Below are 20,515 nucleotides of genomic sequence, written 5' to 3'. Positions count from 1 at the left end.
ATGCCTATTTAAACATGAACTTAAACTAGTTAAAATTAAAAACTCAGTTTCTTAAGGTGCCTGGCTGGCTCAGTCAGAAGAGCATGAGACTCTTGATCTCTCAGGGTTGTGAGTTCGAGCCTTGTGTTGAATGTAGAGATTACTAAAAATAAACTTTAAAACTAAGTAAAATAAATAGGGGCACCGGGGTGGCTTAGTCGGTTAAGCATCCTGCTTCAGCTCAAGTCATGATCTCACAGTTCATGGGTTCGAGCCCCACATGGGGCTCTGTGCTGACAGCTCAGAGCCTGGAGCCTATTTCAGATTCTGTGTGTCTGTGTCTGCCCCTCCCTGACTCATGCTCTGACTCCCTCTCTCTCTCTCAAAAATAAATAAACCTTGGGGCGCCTGGGTGGCTCAGTCGGTTAAGCGGCTGACTTCGGCTCAGGTCATGATCTCGCGATCCGTGAGTTCGAGCCCCGCGTCGGGCTCTGTGCTGACAGCTCAGAGCCTGGAGCCTGTTTCAGATTCTGTGTCTCCCTCTCTCTGACCCTCCCCCGTTCATGCTCTGTCTCTCTGTCTCAAAAATAAATAAACGTTAAAAAAAATTTTTTTTTAAATAAATAAATAAACCTTTAAAAAACAAATTAAAAAAATAAAAATAAAAGTAAGTAAAATAAATAAAAATGCAGGTTTTATTTATTTATAACAAGCATATTATAAAACATTATATAGGGGCACCTGGGTGGCTCAGTCGGCTAGGTGTCTGACTTTGGCTTAGGTTGTGATCTCACGGCTTGTGGGTTTGAGCCCCATGTCAGGCTCTGTGCTGACAGCTCAGAGCCTGGAGGCTGCACATTTTGTGTCTCCATCTCTCTCTGCCTCTCCCCTATTTGTGCTGTGTCTCTGTCAAAAATGAATAAACGTTAAAAAAAAAAAAGAATATTATATAAAAACAAGTACATTTCAGTGCTTATTTAGTCACATGAGAGGACAGTGTAGCTACAGGACATTTCCATTATTGCAGGAAGTTCTTTTGGACAGTGCTGGTCTACAATGACTAATTTGTTTCTCAGGGAAATCACAGAAACTTGAATAAACTAGATACTTTTTCTCCTGTTTATTTTTATTCGTCAAACACTACAGGTCCTGAAGGTCTGAATTGTATTTGACTGGGTTCCTGTCCTCATAGTGGAATTGGGAAGAGAGGCAGTTAAGTAAGCAATTGCCACACAGTGAAACAGTACCATCTATAAGGAGGGAAGCCCCTGTGGACACTTCTTCATTCCCCACATTTGCAGAGAAGCGTGGTATGCTGGCATTGTCCAAAGTTAGTTAAAGAAGCAGGTGAACAGGGAGATGAGGTCCTTGCCCTCAGGGAGTGCCTGGTCTACTGGTAGAGGCAGATCTGTAAAAGGACCATGGCAACAGACAAGGTGGGCACCAATCGTGTATTCTACAAATAATGTATGGAGTGTGCTAGGCACTGGGAATACAGCAGTAAGCTCAAAAACCCTTTCATACTGCTTACATTCTCATGGGGGGGGGGGGAAGAGATGAACAAAATAAAGTAATTGGCATGCCAGATGGTGATAAGTACTATGGGGAACTATAAAGCTGGGAAGGAGTGTAAGGAAGAGTGGGTTGCAATATTCAGCAAGATAGTTAGGGAAGGCCTTTTTAAGAATGTGACAAAGACCAAAAGGAAGTTATGGAGTGGACCACGTGGATAAGTAGACCAGAGAACAAGTGCAAGGGTGATGTACTGGGGGTATGGCTGGTATGTTCAAGGAAAAGCAGTTAGTGGAAGAATATTAGATGAAGTCAGGTAAGGGGCATGGGAAGCCGCACTGGGAGAGGCCTAGTGGGCCATTATAAGGACTGTGGCTTTTATTCCAAGTGAAATGGCATTTTAAACCAAAGAGTGACATGATCTGAAGTTTCGTAAGGATCACCAGGGCAACCGGGAAGCCCAGAGCAGGTTATCACCCTGCCTCTGGGTTAGGGAAGGCTTCCTGACAGGGCTTTCCGGGGACCAGTAGGTGTTAGCTGGGCAACGGGATGAGCACGAAGAAGAGTGCTCCAGGCAGAAGAAAGCATGAGCAAGGTGAGAAAGCATGACACTCTCACGGAACTGGGTAGGACGACAAGGGAGGGGGCCCAGGGGATCCAAGCAATGGCTTGGAGGCTAAGCTAGGGAGGCTCAAGAGCAGGCTCCGGTGTATTGCAGGGCTGGTGGGCCGATCTGGGACTGAATGTCAGGGCTGAGGAGGCGCAGATTTGGAGAGACGCGACAGGGACCACCTAGAGGTCGAGGTACTAATGACGCCAGAGCCTCTTCCGAAGCGCAAGACTACAACAACCACAATCCTTAGCGCTTGCAGTTCCGGCGTCGCCAAGTCCTAGACTGGAGGCGACGCGGCGCGGGGTCACGTGGTGCGGGCGCGTCACGTGGATAAGTCAGGTGACGCTGCGGGGCGGGCGGACAGACTGCGGGGCGGACGGTGGACGCAGGGACGCGGGTTTAGCAGTGGCCCCACGGACCCGAGCCCCGCCGTCGTTGCCGCCATGACGGGGCTAGCGCTGCTCTACTCCGGGGTCTTCGTGGCCTTTTGGGCCTGCATGCTCGTCGTGGGTGAGGCCGGGCCCTGGCGGGCGGGGCCGACATCCAGTCCGAGCTGGTGGGGTTAGAGCCCAGAGGGAGAAGTGGAGTCCCGGGAATGCTGGGCCCCTATGCTGGCCCTGTGCCTGAGGCTCGAGGACTTGCCTCATGCCTGTTGGGGCTTCTGACCCTGACAGAGGAGACCCAGATCACCAGCTCCTTGAAGGAGGGGCGCGGGCGGTGGGAGGTAGGGGCCGCGAGAGCAGCCCCGGTCCCTCTCGGTCACTACCACCTCCTCCCCCCGTCTCACTGCTGCCGCCCCTCGCTTGCTCCTGATGGGCCTGCTTGGGTCACGAGCCGACTGTTCCAGTTCCTCTTTTCCCGGTCGTTTTGCCCTCCCCCACCCACAGCTTGTTGGGTAAACCGGCTCAGACTGGGCCGGTGGAATCTGGTGTTCTCGGCCAGAGCTTCTGCTCCCTTCTTTTCTCCAGAGTGTCCAGGTCTGCCAGTAGCTGCCAGTGGAGGGACTTGGTCTGGGAGGAGGAGTCACCGGGCGGGGGGATATGGTACTGAGGGAGTGGCAGAAAATGGAGGCCTGAGCAGAGGGATTTGAATAGATAGCCGCGCTTTGACACGAAAGCCAGCTTGAGGACTCTCCCTTGACCTAGGTGTAGGCAGACCTTCGAGGAGATGGCACATCAGCCGGGCAGCAATTTCTTGTCTAAGTTGAGAAGCTTCTCTTTGGAGAGCCGTCTCTAACCGCCCCCCCCCCCTTTTTTCTCTCTCCCTGCTGCAGGTATCTGCTACACCATTTTTGACTTGGGTTTCCGCTTTGATGTGGCATGGTAAGGGAGGGCAGGGAGAGGATTCCCCTAGGAGCTTTTCTGCAGCCTTTCCTCTCTGACCTAAGGCCTCTACTCCCCCCCATCCCCAGCTACCTGCGATATGGACCTTTGGGAGATATGAAATGTTTTGTCCCAACATCTAGGACCGGGGGGTTTGGGGGGTTGGGGGCTGGATTTCGTGCCCACTTCTCCACTGGGGCTGAAATTGCTTTCCTCCCTGTTTCCACACCAGGTTCCTGACTGAGACTTCCCCCTTCATGTGGTCAAACTTGGGCATTGGTCTGGCTATCTCCCTGTCTGTGGTTGGGGCAGCATGGTGAGTGTTGGGGTGGTGGGACTGGGGGGAGGGGCTGAGTCATAGCAGGTGGTCATTGGGTCCTTAGTCATCCTGGGGTCAGTGACAAGCTTGGGCTCTGCTCATCAGTTTCTTATCCTTCCACCAGGGGCATCTATATTACTGGCTCTTCTATCATTGGGGGAGGGGTGAAGGCCCCCAGGATCAAGACCAAGAACCTGGTCAGGTAAGTGTAGGGCCTTCGGATGGTTGTCAGAACCAGCTGCATTGTGAGCTGCATATTTGTTTGATCTGACATGCTGCTCCTGACCAGCCCCCAATGGGGTGGGGTATCAGTGGGGGAAATGGTGGCTGGGGACTCTCTGGGGACGAAGGTTGGTTTCTTTCTTATTTTCTCCTCTCCATCCCCATGCCCACCACTACCACTACCAGCATCATCTTCTGTGAGGCTGTGGCCATCTATGGCATCATCATGGCAATTGTGATTAGCAACATGGCTGAGGTATGGAGAACCAGGGTAGGGTGGGCATCTATTCCAGTGTGTTGGGTACAATGCTTAGTGATATTGAGGGAGGGGGAGTGGCATAAGGAGTGGTTTCGGATTACTTTTCTGTCTCCCACAGCCTTTCAGTGCCACTGACCCCCAGGCCATTGGACATCGAAACTACCATGCAGGTAGGTGGATGTGTGAAGGAAAAAAAGCTGGGGCTTCATGTCTGTTTCCCCCCCTTCCATGGCCCAGCTTAGACTTATTTCAATAGTCTCTCACTTTGTTTGGCCTGCTTTGCCGAGTTGGGGTGGTGACTGGCCCCATTAGTCCATCTTGGGCCCTTGTCTTCCTCTCCCCTTGTGCCTGGCTTGGCCTCAATACTCTCTTTCCATCCCCCCAGGCTACTCCATGTTTGGGGCAGGCCTCACAGTGGGCCTGTCTAATCTCTTCTGTGGAGTCTGCGTGGGCATCGTGGGCAGTGGAGCTGCCCTGGCTGATGCACAGAACCCCAGCCTCTTTGTAAAGATTCTCATCGTGGAGATCTTTGGCAGCGCCATTGGCCTCTTTGGGGTCATTGTTGCAATCCTTCAGGTGATGAATCCCGTGGGGGAACCTGTGTCCTTGTCCCCAGTCCAGACTCATTCTCCTTCCAGAGGAGCCACGGTGCTCCCTTTCCCTCTATAACCATAGAACCCCTGAATAGCTCCCCCCATTTCATTCCCATTTTTTGGTTTCTCTGTTTGAAGCTTTCTAATCTGGTATCATTGATAACTGTAATGTTTATTTCCCTGCTGCTTTGTGTCTTTGTCTTTCATTGAGTCTTTCTGTTCTGTTATTTTTTTGTCTATTTGTAGTCTAGACTGGGTTGGGATCTTGGCTGTGTGTCAGTCTGTCTTGGTGTGTTTGACTATGTTTCTCAGGGCTTGTGTGTATGTATGCTGTCAGTAGGACAGCATGTCTGAATTGTGTGCGTCTTGTCTTTGACAATGTGTGAGCGTGGCTAAGGATCAGCCTGATGGTCTGAATGTGACTGAGTGCTTAGCTGGGTTGACTCTTGGTGACTGGTCCTGTCCATATGCCACTTCTCTCCATCTCTCTGTCCCACGCCTAACTCTGTGGTTGTCTGACTGTCCTTGTTCATCTGTGTTTGTCACAGCATGCCCATCCTGGTCTAGTCATCCATCTGTTGTGGTCTGTCCATCCTGCCATGGGTTTGCTAGGCCTGATCTGTCATTTGTCACTGTTTTATCTATTGCTCTGCCTCTGTCTGATTTCTCCTGTTCTTCTTTTGCAGACCTCGAGAGTGAAGATGGGTGACTAGATGATCTGTATGGGTGGGGCTGTGTCCCACTCTTATTTATTTGTGGTTTTCCTGGGACAGCTGGAGCTGTCATCCTTGGCCTTTCAGGGGGCTTGTGTTCAAGAGCCCTCCCTGCACTCACTTGTTTGTCAACTCGGAAGCACTGCCTGGCTGGAGCCTCAGTGTGGGAAGTGGGTCACTGATGACCGTGTGCAGCTGTGCACCTGTGTCCCACCTCCACTCCTAACCCATTTTCCTGGTGTTTGTGAAATAAACGTGGTATTTGTCTGGGTCAGTGCCGCCTCTGTTGCCTTCCTTTGCTACTTTCTTTCAGGGAGGGAGGGTAAACGGGCCTGTAGGCCTCAACCTAATGTCAGCCTCTTGGCACTTTTCTGGCTCATACATAGTCTCTACTCTGGACAGAACTAGTTCCTGGGTGGGGAGGTATGGTGCTGGGCTAAGGACTCTGGCCCTGAACATCCTTACTGAAAGGAACAAGGGAGTCTGGGGATATGGACCCAGGTGATTGTGCAGGGGAAGGGTCTGTCCTTAGTCCCATGTCTTCAAGGTTTTGTCTAAGCCCAGATGAGCCATCTGCTTACCTGGCTCTACCCTCCGGCATCCATCACCCTCTACCCCTCTGGAGCTTGGAGCCCATTCATTTGCCTCTGCCTATCCCCGTGCCATCCCCTGCCAGTAACAAATTTGAATCCTTGTTCCCAGGGCCCTGTCCAGTTCCTCCCACTTCCGTGCAGTCTCTTAACCAACCTCCTGTTACCCTAGAAGCCCCTGCCACACACGTCTGTCCTCGCCTTTAGGGGTCCTGCCCAGCTGGCGGGCCTTTAATCCTGTTCCTATCCATGAATTGACAAATCCCTAACCTCCCTGTTTGTGTCGCCTAACTTCCAGGCCCCCTTCTTCGGCGGAGTTCGAGCTCCAGCCCACACCCACCCCGAAATGGGTTTGACCCACCCACACCGCCCCATCCAGGCCCCGAATCCAACCTCTGGAGTGACCTTACCGATGTCCGCCCCTCTCCGGTCCCTCGCCACCCCCGGCCCCTCGCTCCGCCGCGCTTGGCCGCCGGCGGGAGGGGCGGGTGGCGGAGGCGCGCGGCGGGTGCGGGCGCGCTGGAGGCGGGGGCCGCGGGGGCGCGCGCGCGGGCGCGCCGGCCGGGCCTGCCCCTCCGAGGCGCCGTAGCGCGGGAGGGAGGCGGCGGCGCTGTGGTCCATCGGTCCTCGGGTCCGTGGGTCTGCCCGGCCGCCCGGCCCCGCCCTGCCCCCCGGGGCGGCTCGGCTCCATGGCCCGCGGCGGCGGCGGGAGGCGGCCCGGGGGCCGCAGGGGCCGCTGACCGGGCGGCGGGAGGCGGCGGGGCCGGGCCATGGGGGACGGAGCCGTCCGCAGCCGCGGGAGCCGGGAACCCAGCCCGAGCAGGAGCGGCACCCCCTGCTGAGCCCCGAGCGCCGGGTGAGAGGGGTGCGCGCGCGGCCCCCAGCCCAGGGCCCCGACATTCCAGACCCGGCCCCGCCAGGAGCGCCCCGAGCGCGGCCCCGCGATCCCCGCCCAGGAGCCGGTGAGAGGCGCCGGCGGTCAGACCCCGGCCTGGCGTTTCCCCACCCCACCCCCACCCCTCCCCCTCGGCTCCCCCGGGACTCTTCTGCCCGCCCCCTGCCAGCCTCCCTTATTGTCCTCGCTCGCCCCGGCCTCGTGGCTCGGGGAGGCGCTCCACTCACGTTTCCCCCTTGGCTCGGCCCCCGCCCCACATCCACGCCCCCCCCCCGCCCCCCCGCCCCGGCTCCACACCCACCCGGTCTTCGCTGCCTCCCCCGTCCCGGGAGCCACGTGTTCAGGCCGCTCTGTCTTCCAGCCCCGCCCAAGCGCACCTCGCAGCCTGGCCGCCAGCCTGACCCAGAACCCCTGCCCGGGAGGGAGGGGTGGGAATGTTTGCATGTGGGGCCGGGCGTCTGAGCTGCCGGGGAGCCTGCATGCATGGCTGTGTACATCGAGGAGCAGCGGCTTTGTTTGTGAGTGTGTGACTCTGCGTTACTGTTACTGTCGCTGGGGTGTGTCTGTGACTCTATATGTAGTTCTCTGTGTGTCCTGAGTGCAGGTGACTTTAGCTGGGACTCCAGGTATCTGTGGTTGTGTGCTGCTGGGTATCTGTGAGACTCAGCCTGCTTCCTGAAGCATTGCCAGAAGTGTTGGTGCTCTGTTGGAACCGCAGCTGGAGCTGTGGCCCAGGCAGACCCTTTCCTGCCTGCTGGTGCTGGACCCACCTCCAGGGCCCATATGTTCCTTCTTCTGGGAATCAGCACGAGCAGTGCTGCGCAGGCGCCAGAAAGTTCATCCCAATCCTTGAGGTCTTAGAGGAGGGGTGTCTCATGCCCTACCCTGTATTTTGACCTCGTGCTCCGGACGGAAGGGAGCCCATAAACATCTCGTTCGTATTTGGGCCTCCTGGATGCTGAGGGCCACTTCCCAGCCTGGTCCTAGTTGGCCCGGCCTACTTGCCACTGGTACCTATCCAACCCAACCACTGCCCACCATGCTTCTGGGAAGACTGACGTCGTGAGTACTAAGCCCCCTTGCATGGTGGGTACTCAATAAATGGTCTCCCTTCCCCAGACCACGAGTCCTGGGTTGAGGATGCTACCCTGTGGGGTGTTGTCCTCTGGGGGCGCAGGTACACATACGGGTCTGCAGATAAACGTGTTTCCGTGTTGAGGTATGAACCAGTGTGACTAGAAGTCATGTGTCCGTGTTTCTGAGAACACATGGGAGTGTGTGTCAAGACATACGGTAAGGGCGTGCACCTGAGTGTGAGAGTGCATGAGGCTGTGCTTGTGTGTATGCGTGTCCGCAAGGACAACGAATGTACACCTATGTGGGTTAGTACTCAGGTGTGTGAGGATGTGTGAGTAGTGAGTTGCCAGGGACCGTGTCTGTGTATCTGTTTGCAGGTAGAATGTGAGCCCGTGAGTATCACAGGGTACGAGCAGGTAAGTGTGAGGATGTGGATCCGTGAGTGTGAGCAGCGGGCGGGAGAGGGGTGGGTAGCCTTGCCCACAGGGCCCTGACCTTCTGGGTCTGTTTCTCTCTTCCCCCTGTGCAGGCCGGCAGCCGGATGCCCGGGCCCATCGGGCGGGCCGGCGGCCGCCTGCGGGATGAGCAGACTGCTGGGGGGGACGCTGGAGCGCGTGTGCAAGGCTGTGCTCCTTCTCTGCCTGCTGCACTTTCTCGTGGCCGTCATCCTCTACTTTGACGTCTACGCCCAGCACCTGGCCTTCTTCAGCCGCTTCAGTGCTCGGGGCCCTGCCCGTGCCCTCCACCCAGCTGCCAGCAGCAGCACCAACTTCTCTCGGCCCAACGCCACTGCCCCCAGCTCGGGGCTCCCTGAGGCTCCCAGTGCCCGGCCAGGCCCCACGGCTCCCATCCTGCCTCCCTGTCCTGACTCGCCGCCTGGTCTTGGTGAGCCTGCAGGGTGGGGCCTGCCTATTGGGGTGGGCAGAAGACCTGACCATTTTGATTTGGGGAATGACCCATGGGAGCGCTGGGGCTCCGGGTCTGTCGCGAGAGGGCTGTTCCTGGGGTTCCCTTGCCCACCCCTGGGCTGCGGGAGAGGGCTGGTGTCCCTGGATTCTGATGAAGGCCTGATTCCCGCTACCGTCCTGCTTGCAGTGGGCCGACTGCTGATTGAGTTCACCTCACCCATGCCACTGGAGCGGGTGCAGAGGGAGAACCCAGGCGTGCTTCTGGGCGGCCGCTATACGCCACCTGACTGCACGCCCGCCCAGACAGTGGCAGTCATCATCCCCTTTCGACACCGGGAGCACCACCTACGCTACTGGCTCCACTACCTGCACCCCATCCTGAGGCGACAGCGGCTGCGCTATGGCGTCTACGTCATCAACCAGGTGTGCTTCCTGTGGCCCCAGGCCGCGCACCAGCCACCAGGGAACCCATAAGCACCTGTAGGTGTGGGGACCCACGTGCCTTGTGGGGCATCCGTGGGGTTGGGGGCATCCGTGGGTTCTTGTCTGCCTATGGTTGTGTGGAGCCGTGGATGTACGCCTGGGGCTACGTGTACGCCCATGCACACACAGGAAGGTTTGCGTGTGTGTGAAGAGGAGTGTGCGCGTGCGAATGTTGGCACGCACACTGACAGGCGTGTGCATGGCCTCAATGGGGATGAGCCCCGTTGTCTACGGTTGACAGGCCCCGCCCCATGGAGGTGGAAATGTAGGGTCTGCTGGCTGTGAGGAGATGTGGAGGAGCCCCAGGAGAGGGAGTGTTAGACCCTGAAAGAGAAATGGAGTCTGCATCAGGGCCAAGGCCATAGCAGAGGCCCGGGAACTCAGCTTAGTGTCTAAGCCTTCCCACGGGCCTCGCTGGGGCTGGCTGCTGGGGTCTGGGGAGGATGCGATCAGGTCCTCCTTCCCATACTTGGGACTCCCATACTTGGACTTGGATCTCTGTAGACTCCAGGAAGATGGTGTGAGATGAGTCGGAGCAGGGCGCTGTGGGAGCACATAGAGGCCTTGTCCAGCCCTGAGGGATGAACAGGCATCAGCCAACAGACAGACTGGAGGCCCCAGGCCCCAGTGAGAGAATGGGTCTCGTGTGTTCGGGAACTGTTGGCTGAGGTGTGGAGTCCAACGTGTAGGGTGGGTAGCGAAGATGATGCTGGAGTTGCTGGTGGAGGCCAAATCCAGAAGGGTCTCTGGAGGCATGTGAAGCAATTGAGCCCCAGGTAATGGGGCACCACTGGAAGGTTCTAAACAGGGAGTGGTGTGTACGTTTCTTATTGGGAAGATTGCTCTGCCAGGGCATCTCGAGGGTTTCTTCTTGGCTGTTTGCCAGGTGCTTGGCTGCACCTGTGAGGGAGATGGGAGCACAGGAGCTGGGCCAGTCTGGGGGAGAACATGACTCTGAATTCTTTTTTGCATGTGATGAGTGTCTGGGTGAAGTATGAGAGGAATGTTCAGGAGGCAGTTGGACCAGGAGTGAGGCCTGAGGTGCAGAGAGGGATCTGGGAGCCACCAGCATGCACATGGTCCTTAAAACCCAACAACATCCAACCTGCCCAGGGAGCATGGGACCCGAGAGGAGAAAACCAGTATGTAAGGGACGGGTGGAGAAAGGGACAGTGCCACAGAGGCTGTGAAGGTTGGCCAGAAATGTTCAAGGAGCCCCTGGAGAGTGTGGTGTCCCAGAGGCCCAGGAATAAGTGTCCAGAAGGAAGCATGGTGGCTACGTGAGTATTGCCGGGGGAGTGAGGATGTGGACTAAGAAGCGTCCAGTGGATTTAGCAACAAGGTGGGCCCAGCGAGAGCCATTTCAGGGGCATGGTGGGGGCGGAAGCAGATTGCAGTGGGTTGAAGAAGGAATCAGATTTGACAAAATGGAAATAGCCAATTGGAGACAACTCTTTAAAAAACTACTCTGCTGAGAAGGGAAGGCAAAGGTAGGGCGGTGGCTAGAGAGAGGTTTATTTTTCAGATGGGGTAAAATTGAGCGTGCTTATGAGCTGCGTGGGAGAAACCTAGGGCTCCTGGCTGGTGAGAGAGGTCAGAAAGGAGAGCCGATGAGCCAGGAGAAAACACAGAGTTGCTGCAAGGGCTGGTAGGAGAGAAGTGAAGGGCCGGGAGGAAAAAGAGCAAGCAGGGCTAGGTGGTTTAGGGGAGCAGCTCCCACCCTGTCAGGCCCAGGTTGGCTGGTGGGAAGGAGGGGTCAGGATTCCTCTTCTTCTTCCAGCAGGGCCCACCCTCTCCAGTCTGGCTCCGGTCTGTAATTTATGAGTTGGGACAGGGGCTCGGGGTCACCTCCTTCCATGGGATCCTCCTCGCTCTGGCCAGAATTTGGAGCTTGGGCCTGCATGGCCAGGAACCCAGCCTCAAGGAGGCCTGGCCCTGCAGCCCTATTTCTCAGGGGACCCCCAGGCTCACTGGGCCATGGCTGCCTGTATACCCTGTGCTTGTCATTTTGCTGGGGAGACCAGTGAATCTAGCCAGGTCCTGTCCCAGTCCCAGAGGCTGCCCAGGGAGTTGGATGTGGATCCAGATGAGCCAGAGGGGGCAGGTGGCTGAGACTTAGTGGCTCAGTCCCCATTGTTTCTTTACCTTAGACACTGGTCATTTGGGGCATTCATTGTTCATCTCATTTTGTGACTGTGCTCAGCAGGGATACAGGGCTGCTCTTCTCTAAGGTTCCCACCAGCACAAAGATGATGCCTGGCATCAAGGACAGGGCTGTAGGGCGTGCTGGAATGTAGGGGTGAAAGGAGTGAAATGAGAGCTCTGAATCACAGTTTACCCAGACACTGGCATAAGTGAGGCTCATAGGAAAGAATGAATAATTATGCTGAGGAGGGGAGGTTTGATCAGAGAGGCCTTGCCAGACATAAGCCTGATAAGCAGAGAAGGAGAGCCTTCCAGAGCTAACACCGAGGCCTTGAGGCAGTAAAGCCTGGCATGTTCTGGGGCTGCTGAGGAACATAGTACAGCTGGGCCATGGGGTCTGAAGGCAACAGCCAGAGAGGAGACTAGAGCCAGGTCATGGAAAGCCTTAGAAGTCAGGTCCAGGACAACAAGCTGGACTTAGGGGATCCACTCAGAGGGCAGGGCGGGGGCGGGGGGTAGTAGTAGGCCCCTGGGGACTTCTGGACAGTGGTAGAGTGGCAGGTGCCTGCCAGTCACAGGCCCAGAACTGACCTTTCCCCTGCGCCAACCCCAGCATGGTGAGGACACCTTCAATCGGGCCAAGCTGCTCAACGTGGGCTTCCTAGAGGCGCTGAAGGAGGATGCCACCTATGACTGCTTCATCTTCAGTGACGTGGACCTGGTCCCCATGGATGACCGAAACCTGTACCGCTGTGGTGACCAGCCCCGCCACTTTGCCATTGCCATGGACAAGTTTGGTTTCCGGTGAGGGCTCCTTTCTCAACTGGACCCAGACTCCCCATCCCTACTGTCTGCACCACACCCAGCGCCCCCTTGCTTCTGGCCCTTGTGGCACACTCTCCCCCACCCCATCTCTGGCCCTCCCTCTGGAATCCCCTCAGGCCTCTCACTGACACCTGCCCTTCCATGCCACAGGCTGCCTTATGCTGGGTACTTTGGAGGTGTGTCGGGCCTGAGTAAAGCCCAGTTTCTGAGAATCAATGGCTTCCCCAACGAATACTGGGGCTGGGGTGGCGAGGATGACGACATCTTCAACCGGTGAGTAGGGGCGGGGCGGGAGTAGACCGGGTGCAGAAGGTGCAGCGCAGACTGGGCGAGGCTCCTTGCCCTTCCTGGTGCCTGCTCCAGCCCGTCTGTCCCCATCCCCAGGATCTCCCTGACTGGGATGAAGATCTCGCGCCCAGACATCCGCATAGGCCGCTACCGCATGATCAAGCACGACCGGGACAAGCATAACGAGCCCAACCCGCAGAGGTGACCCCAAGTGCCCTTAATCCCTTACTCCCTAGAAGTGACTCCCCAGCGCCGCTGATCCCCAGATGTTTCCCCAAGGCCCCTGACCCTCGATTCCTAGAGATGACTCCCACATCCCTGATTCCTGTTCCCTAGCCCCTAGCTCAGCCTCACTCCAGACTTCTGTCCTCCTGATTCCGAGAGGTGACAGGAATATAAAGGCAGGGCTCAAATCATCACCGAGTAGATTACATTCCCGTCGGTGTCCTCACAGACCTCCCTTGTGCCAGAGCAGATGGGACAAGAGATAGCAGGTGCCGGGCACAGCTCCTGGGCCTGGGGCCCCAATAAAGGTGGCCTGAGCGATGTGGGGCAGGGCACGGAAAGATAGTGCTGGCCTCTCTGAGACGGGAGTGGGCTGCTCCGTCCCCGAGGATGCGGCAATATTTGGTGTCTGGTGCTGGCTGGGAGGAGCACCTGAGGGCGCATGCAGTGTAGACCGGCACTTCCTGGCACTGCTTTAACCTTGGTGGGAGGGGGGCCCAGAGCCAGTCCCAGCTGGACATCCCATGTGAAGTTCATTCCAGGGAGGGAGACAGGCAGTTGCAGCACAAGGTTCAGGGCATGTACTGTCCTGGCAGAAAGAGGGAGTGATGGTGGGAGTCCTCCTGGAGGAGGTGATGGTAAACTCGGAACTTGGAAAGGTTATTTATTCAATAGGTACTTGTCACACACCTGCCTTGGGCACAGTGCTATCTTCACCAGGCTAGTGGAGGTGGTCAGTTTGAAAAGGAATAGCATTTGCAGGAGTCTGAAATGTGAACATGCCGAGAGTCTGAAAGTCTGGTATTACAATCTCTGAAGGCTGGGAGTGACAGTAGAGGGGTCAGTGCTGGGTGTTTGGGGTCGCATATCCCAAGATGAGAGTTTCACTTTTGTCCCAGGGGCACTGGGGAGTCACAGAAGGGCTTTAAGCAGGGGACAGGCAGGATGAGATTTGCGTTTGAAAGGATCACCCTTTGAGTTTGAAGAAGGTGAAGGGCTGGCAGAGCTGCTGGTGGGCCAGGAAGGGAGCCGACCAGGCTTGGAGGAATCCGCCGGGCCCAGGGGTGTGATAGGTGTGTGCCTGCTGTGCCCCCAGATGGAGCAGTAGGCTTGTTCTGTTCTGAACCCAGGATATAAGAGTGGGGAGGTCGGTTGCAGCACCAGTGGAAGGTTGACATTTGGCAGGAGCATGAAGCACAGGGCACGGGGAGCTGATGAAAGAGCAGTTCAGATAACAGACGTGGTGAGCGGGGGAGGGAGAAGAGGGGCTACAGGGCATCCAAGGGAGAGTGCTCGGTGTTGGGATGGCTCCAGAGAGGGATCCAAGCCGAGCTTGGAAGGACCGGAAAGGTCCAAACAGTCGGGATGAGGGTGGGAGCAGAGCTCTAGAAGCACATGCCAGGAGCCTAGGTCCTGTTTCAGGCCTAGGTGTCATCATCAGTTCGTGATATCTGCCTTGGGTGAGGACGTGGCAAGACAGCACAGCATTTCTGGCTTAAGGAACTCTGGATGGTGGTTCCATCCACCTAGTTGCTTTTGCCTCAGATCCCGTTCTCCTTGATTCTTCTTTCACGCACCCTCCATGTCTAAACCATCAGCAAGTCGTGTCCGTGCCATTCCCAAAACACATCTGAGCCCATCCACCTCTCCCTCCACCGCCTCTGTCATTTTGTCTGGACTACTGCAGTGGCCTCTCACCACTTCCTCAACAGCTTCCCTGTTTCCCCTTGCCCTTCTGCAGTTCACATCCTCTGCCCCCCCACCCCCACCCGACCCCACCAATGGGCTAAAAATCCCTGTCTTCTCACTCACAGAATAAAAAAACTGCTTCCTCTGACTTACATAGCCCCGCCTCTACATGCTCTAGCCTCCATGCTATTCCTAAGCCCTTGGCCCATTAAGCTCTAACCCCTTACTGTGCAAATTCTCATTCCCAGTTTAGGGTCAGGATATGCTTACTTCTGCCCGAATGCTCTTCCCCTGCTGTCAGTGTGGTGTCACATGTTCACCCCTTCCAAGGCAGCCATCTTGGTCTCCCTCTCCTGTTTCCCTTAGCACCCGGATGTGTTCCTTGTCTATTACCTGTCTTCCCTAGTGGAATAGACTTGCCATGAGAGGAAGAACCTTACTGTCCTGTTCATGGCTGTGTCTCTGGTACTTAGAGCAGAGCCTGGCACTTGGGGACTGCTCAGTAAGTAAGTGGTGAGGGACAGGGAAGATAGCACAGAGAAGAGGGGCTTGGGGAGTGAAGATGATGACCCGACACAAGACACATCACATTTGAGGTGCCTGTGGGTTACCCATGTCTGGGTCTAAGGCTTGGAAGAAAAGTCTGAGATGAGAGAGATTTGTGAGGGTGTCACAGTTCTGGATTCAAGGGTTTAAGATCTCTGTTCTGAAGGCAGATGCCAGAGCAAAAGGGCTCCAAGCCGGTGACGGGCAGAGGGGGTGGTGAGAGAACGGAGTCATCCCTGGAAGAAGCCAGGGTGGTTTGAGCCTTAGCCCAGAAATCTCATACTAGGTTTACTGGGTTTACTGGGTAACCCTGATCTGGACCCACTTCCATCTTATCTAGGTTTACCAAGATTCAAAACACGAAGCTGACCATGAAGCGGGATGGCATCGGGTCAGTGCGGTACCAGGTCTTGGAGGTGTCTCGGCAACCGCTCTTCACCAATATCACAGTGGACATTGGGCGGCCCCCATCATGGCCCCCTCGGGGCTGATACTAATGGACAAAGGCTCCCAGTGCCAAGGATTGCCTGCCAGAGGACTGACCTATATAGCCTGGCTGGTGGTTGCTCTGTGGGGGATCTCCCAGGACTGAGACTGTGGGCTCTGTTTCCGGAGGGTCTTCAATAGGCCCCCCCTGCAGCTGCACCTGGAAGTTTCAGAACCTACTCTGGGGGACTTCCAACCTGGGCAAGCCCCTCAAGTGTGGCCCTCTCTGGGGTCAACCCTTCTTCCTGCCCCTTCCTCCCCAGCCCAGCCCTCCCTCGCCGTCAGGGTCGGGCCAGCCCCTGCACTGCCTCACCGAGTGGCCTGGGCTAGGTCACTCCACCTCTCTGTGCCTCAGTTTCTCCCCCCTTGAGTCCCCCCTATGGCCTGGAAGAGTGGTATGGCTAGGGGGCAGTGTCGCTTCCAGGGGGAATTCTCAGACCTGAGGATCCCCCGTACTCCCAGGGGAGGGGAAACCTTTTTCATTCAACATTGTAGGGGCAAACTCTGGTGCGCCCCCTGCTGAGGAGCAGCCCCAGGAGGGGACCAGAGGGGGTGCTGTGTCGCTGCCCGGGATCTTGGGGTTGGGCTTTGCATGCGGGGCAGGCGGGGCTTAGATCAGTCAGTCAGGTTCTTGCCTCCCTGTCTCGGAGAGAAGGCAGTAGCCCCAGGGCCGGCTCGTTGTTTGTACATTGCACAGAAACTTGTGTGGGTGCTTTAGTAAAAAACGTGAATGGAGCAGCCCCTTTGTCTGCTTGGGGTTGGGGATCTAGGTCCCTCTGTGTGTTGTGGGAGGGCACCTGGCCCAATTCTTCTGTCTGGCCCGGGCTGTCCTGGTTCCCCAGGCCCTTCCAAGCGCAGTCGCTCGCGAGACTTCCGCCGACCCTAAGAGGAAAGGTTTACCCTGCCGCTGCCTCCGGGCTAGGGGAGGCAACGAAGTAATAATCCCAGGGGGAATCCCATTTCTGGGTTCTTCCCACCTGCCCCGAAGCCGAATGCTGCCCAGAGATGAGCCCACAGCGCTTGGCGTCAGAGATCTGTGGATGGTCGGACTTCCAAACCACCTGCCTCCGCCGTGGGTCCGACTCCCCGCGAGCTGGCGCCGCCCACCCCACCTGGGATGGCTAGGGGCGGGGCCTGGGTAGCGGCGCGGTTTCCCGGGTGACGGCCACGCGGAAGAGGCGGGGCTAGGGCCCTGGTCTCCACTGCCCGGCTCCTGGGGGCCGTGACCGGGAATCGCGGCCCCGAGAGTCAGGCAGAAGCGGGGCAGAAGGGACAGCGCCAGAGGCCAGTGCTCCCAACCCAGTAATTCCAGTCTCTGACTGGCGGCAGAACAAGGGTGGGGCTTGGGAGGGGCCGGAGAACGCGACAAGCTTGAAGGCGTGGCCCGCGAGGCCAGCGAGGGGCAGGGCCCAGCCTTGGACTACCAGCCTTGTAGTGATGCTGCGCTCCGACCTGCTCTCCCGCAGGTCGGAGCCTGGGGCCGCTTGTCGCGGAGTGGCGGCGCGGGCGGGCCATGTCTTGGGACTCCCCGTCGCTGTGGGTGCTGGTAGAGGAGCACGTTCCGCTCCCGGAGCGGCCCGAAGTGAAGAGGATTCTGGGGGAGACGACGGTGGACCTGAGCCTGGAACTCCGGGCAGAGGTGGGGAATGGGCTGATGGGTCACTCCAGGCCTGTCCCACGATTCGGGTGATTTCCCCACCTCCTCCGGATCCCTGGCCCTGCCCGATAACTCTCGAGATCTTGCTGCATCTCACTGTCCGCCCAGCCCTCTTGACTCCTCTCTGCCCCTCAGTCCCCCAGCCCCCTTCACGCCCGTCACTTCTCTCCCCAGTCGCAAGGTGTCCCAGCTCTCCTTGCAGGTGGTGATGCTACAGTCACTGCTCCGTGAGGCTCGATCCTCCCAAGCCTCTGGCTCCCGACCCACCTCTGACCCCTCCTCCCTTCTGGCACCACCGCCCCTCCTAAGAGACCTCGTGCGCCAGGAACTGAGACAGCTGCTCCTTGGTCTCCGCCAGAAGGCCATCTGCGAGGGCAGGTGGGAACCTCAGACCTAGGGCTAAGCCCCACAGCAAAACTAAGAGGGGCTAGCCCTGTGCCTGATAAGGGGCCAGGATTGCCTTCCTGTGGTTCCCTGGAAGGAGCCTCGGAGTTTCTTTCTGTGATCTTCTGCAGAGACCAGACCCAGGCTTGGATCCAGTATAGCCCCAGGGTCCTGCGCTTTGCCCTGGAGGAGCCTGGGTGTGATTTGCCAGAACAGGAGATATTCCAGATGAGAGCTGGTGAATCCAGGTAAAGTGGAGGTGAATCTATGTAGGAGAGGAGGGATCGCTCCCTGCTTAGCAGAGGGCCCCAGCCAGCTGGTGGGTTCCACCTGGCTCCACAGAGAAGTTCCTGGCCTGGAGCTGGATCTCCTACAACCACTTGTATGGATCAGTGAGGGCTGGGTTAGAGAGCGCTGGGGACCAAATGAAAGAAGTGAGAAAGGAGCACATTCGTAAGTGAATGGAAGCAGCCACTTATTTCTAGTTCTTACACAACTCTGTGGGGAGCAGTGGCCCCCTTTTACAGATGAGGAAACTAAAACTCAGAAGGGATACTCGATTTGCACAAGGTCACACACACTGAAGGGTGGCAGAGTCCATTTGCAAACCCAGGCTCCAGAACTCCTCCCCTTTTGCACTATGTTATGTTGCCTTTGTGAGAAAAGACACAGGATTATCTGGGAGAAGTGGCATTCGTGTCCTGAAGGCCTGGGGTGAGGCAACATGGGGGGGGGGCATGATGTTGGCCTCATCTGCCAGCAGCAGTCAGAGGGACCTCAGCGTCATCAAGGACCAGCTGAACGTGTCCAGCATCGACCAGGTTGCCAGACACCTGCGGTGAGGCCCCTGAGTGTGCGTGGTGAGGGTGAAGACAGGGAGGATGGGGCTGGGACCAGTCTTGAAGTACTGGGACTGGACTGTGAGAGAGGAGGAGGAGGCCGCACACCTGGTGAGGAGACCAGGAGGGGAAGGCTGAGAGGTGGAAAGGGCAGGTTGCTGCAGGGCCTGTGCAGTTGCTGCCAGGAAGTGGTTAATGATGGATGCCAGCAGGCGCTGAGCCCCAAGGATTTTTATCCTGAGGTGGGGAACCACGGAAGGGTTTTGAGAAGGGGAATGGCCGTGATGCAGGGCAGAATGGAGGCAGGACGAGGCCCATGCAGTAGAGGATGGTGGGCACTGTGAGGTAGGCAAGGGACGGACACATCCTGCTCAGGGAGAGGCCCGCAAGGGCTGGAAGGCTGGGCCAGCACCCGGCCACAGAGAGCAAGGTGGGCTGAGGAAGGAGGGCCTGGTGGAGGTGAAAGCTGGAGGTTAGCGCTATGTGGACGGCTCAGCTGAGACAGTCCTGTGGCACTGGTCCTGGCTGCCTTACTCCCATGTGTCCCAGGAGCCTCCTGGAGGAGGAGTGTCACACGTTGGAGAGGATGATCCCCATCCTACAGGTGAGCTGCGGCCCTGGGCTTCGCTGCCCAGAGCCCTTCTGCCGAGTGGACACACCTACCTCTCACCTGGTGTGTGAGACCCACAAACGGCCATGTCCATGTGCGTGTGTGCATGTAAAGGTGTGCGAGTCCTGTGTCCTTTTCTCACACGTGCACGTTCCCTGTGTGTGTGTGAATCCAGAAGATTCTGGTTGAGCCCCTAAGTCCAAGGTCAGCACTTTTAGATTAACTTGTGAAATTTGCCCCTGGTCCTTGGCTCCTTCCCTTCCCTAAGTCTGAGTCCAAGCCAGCCAGCACTTTACCAAGCTGGGCTTTTTGGGCGGAGGGTGGGAGTGTGCTGTCCCCAGGGACTGCCTGGGCTGGTTTTGGGGTCCTGCCATGGGATCATGGCCTCTGTATCCTGCCCTGCCCCTCCCCTGCCTGTGGCCGGGGCCCTGAGCCAGCTCTCCCTGCAGCGCCGCCTGGAAGAGGAGTATCCAGGGGCATCCCAGCCCTCTGAGGCCACCCTAGAGCCCACCCTAGCAGGTAAGGATCCCAAGTGGACCCCAGAGCACCCAGCCTGCTGCCCCCTGCCCCACACTTGTACACACCCTGGAACTGCTGGGTGCTGTGACTCAGGTACACCTGTCCTCCAGAGCTACGGGAACAGAAGGTGGCCATGCAACAAGAGCTGCAGGTGCCTCTGAGGCCTTCCTGTGTCTCTTCCAGCCACAGGTAAACCGGAGCAGGTGGATGGCTGACAGGGTAGGCCTAGGGTCAGGCCACTGCTCACTCACAGCTACTCTTTCCTGTTCAGGCAGCAGCCCGCGGGGTCCTCCAAGGGTCTCAGACCCTTGCCTTGCCTCCGTGGCGCTTCTGGAGTTTGGGCTGAGCCTCTCCGGTGCTGCCTGCCTGCCCCTCCTCTGGAGCGCTGCCCCCGACCTCGAGGCCTGACTACCACCTGCCGCTGGGGACGGAAGCTTCAGCGCAGCCCTGGGAAAAGGCCAGCTTCTACTCCAATGTCCAGTACAGCACCCCAGGCCCCAACCTGAACGACCGGTCACAAAGTAGGCTTCGGCTCCTGGTGGAACTCGCCCCATCCGCTGCTGCCACCTCTCAGCTGCCGTGGCCCAGCCCGGTTCAGATCTCGTCTTGGTTGGATGGGCCCTGGCCAGGACGCCAAGGCTGTCTGTCTGTCTGGCCCTTGCCCCACCCCCTCGCCAAGTCCCTAGTGTCTGCTTCTGACAATCATAGCCTTTGGCCTTTCTTCTCCCAGCCCTCCACAAACTCTTGGCAGGCAGAGGTCTCATCCCAGCCCCAACTCTTGTCCCCCTGGGGGACTCACACAAAGCACAGCAGCAGC

General features: G+C 57.5%; 3 protein-coding genes across 8 annotated transcripts; all 3 read left to right on the top strand.

Moving 5' to 3' along the window:
- Nucleotides 1–2,433: 2,433 nt before the first annotated feature.
- ATP6V0B (ATPase H+ transporting V0 subunit b) lies at nt 2,434–5,806 on the top strand. Of its 2 annotated transcripts, XM_019428994.2 has the most exons (8): nt 2,434–2,614; nt 3,378–3,426; nt 3,659–3,742; nt 3,870–3,947; nt 4,154–4,223; nt 4,345–4,396; nt 4,612–4,802; nt 5,506–5,806. In XM_019428994.2, the coding sequence occupies exons 1-8, from the start codon at nt 2,548–2,550 to the stop codon at nt 5,530–5,532; spliced, it is 618 nt and encodes a 205-aa protein (XP_019284539.1). In that variant the 5' UTR covers nt 2,434–2,547; the 3' UTR covers nt 5,533–5,806. The 2 variants fall into 2 exon arrangements, with proteins under 2 accessions (XP_019284539.1, XP_019284541.1); XM_019428996.2 differs by lacking the exon at nt 3,378–3,426 and having other exon boundaries at nt 2,493–2,614.
- An 880-nt stretch (nt 5,807–6,686) lies between these two features.
- B4GALT2 (beta-1,4-galactosyltransferase 2) lies at nt 6,687–16,427 on the top strand. 4 transcript variants are annotated; one of them, XM_053896194.1, is made up of 7 exons: nt 6,687–6,978; nt 8,624–8,979; nt 9,190–9,425; nt 12,244–12,434; nt 12,606–12,728; nt 12,840–12,944; nt 15,544–16,427. In XM_053896194.1, the coding sequence occupies exons 2-7, from the start codon at nt 8,676–8,678 to the stop codon at nt 15,692–15,694; spliced, it is 1,110 nt and encodes a 369-aa protein (XP_053752169.1). In that variant the 5' UTR covers nt 6,687–6,978; nt 8,624–8,675; the 3' UTR covers nt 15,695–16,427. The 4 variants fall into 4 exon arrangements, with proteins under 4 accessions (XP_053752169.1, XP_053752173.1, XP_019284542.1 ...); XM_053896198.1 differs by having other exon boundaries at nt 6,687–7,084; XM_019428997.2 differs by lacking the exon at nt 6,687–6,978 and adding an exon at nt 7,379–7,535.
- A 124-nt stretch (nt 16,428–16,551) lies between these two features.
- CCDC24 (coiled-coil domain containing 24) lies at nt 16,552–20,388 on the top strand. 2 transcript variants are annotated; one of them, XM_053896218.1, is made up of 9 exons: nt 16,552–16,991; nt 17,156–17,328; nt 17,549–17,724; nt 17,862–17,978; nt 18,494–18,568; nt 19,119–19,173; nt 19,629–19,698; nt 19,809–19,887; nt 19,970–20,388. In XM_053896218.1, the coding sequence occupies exons 2-9, from the start codon at nt 17,203–17,205 to the stop codon at nt 20,202–20,204; spliced, it is 933 nt and encodes a 310-aa protein (XP_053752193.1). In that variant the 5' UTR covers nt 16,552–16,991; nt 17,156–17,202; the 3' UTR covers nt 20,205–20,388. The 2 variants fall into 2 exon arrangements, with proteins under 2 accessions (XP_053752193.1, XP_053752196.1); XM_053896221.1 differs by lacking the exon at nt 16,552–16,991 and having other exon boundaries at nt 17,218–17,328; nt 17,521–17,724.
- The last annotated feature ends 127 nt before the right edge of the window (nt 20,389–20,515 follow it).

The sequence above is a fragment of the Panthera pardus genome, unplaced genomic scaffold (genome assembly GCF_024362965.1).
Source record: "Panthera pardus isolate Hobbes unplaced genomic scaffold, ASM2436296v1 HiC_scaffold_11, whole genome shotgun sequence".
NCBI classification, from domain to species: Eukaryota; Metazoa; Chordata; class Mammalia; order Carnivora; family Felidae; genus Panthera; species Panthera pardus.
This window is presented reverse-complemented; position numbering and strand designations above follow the sequence as displayed.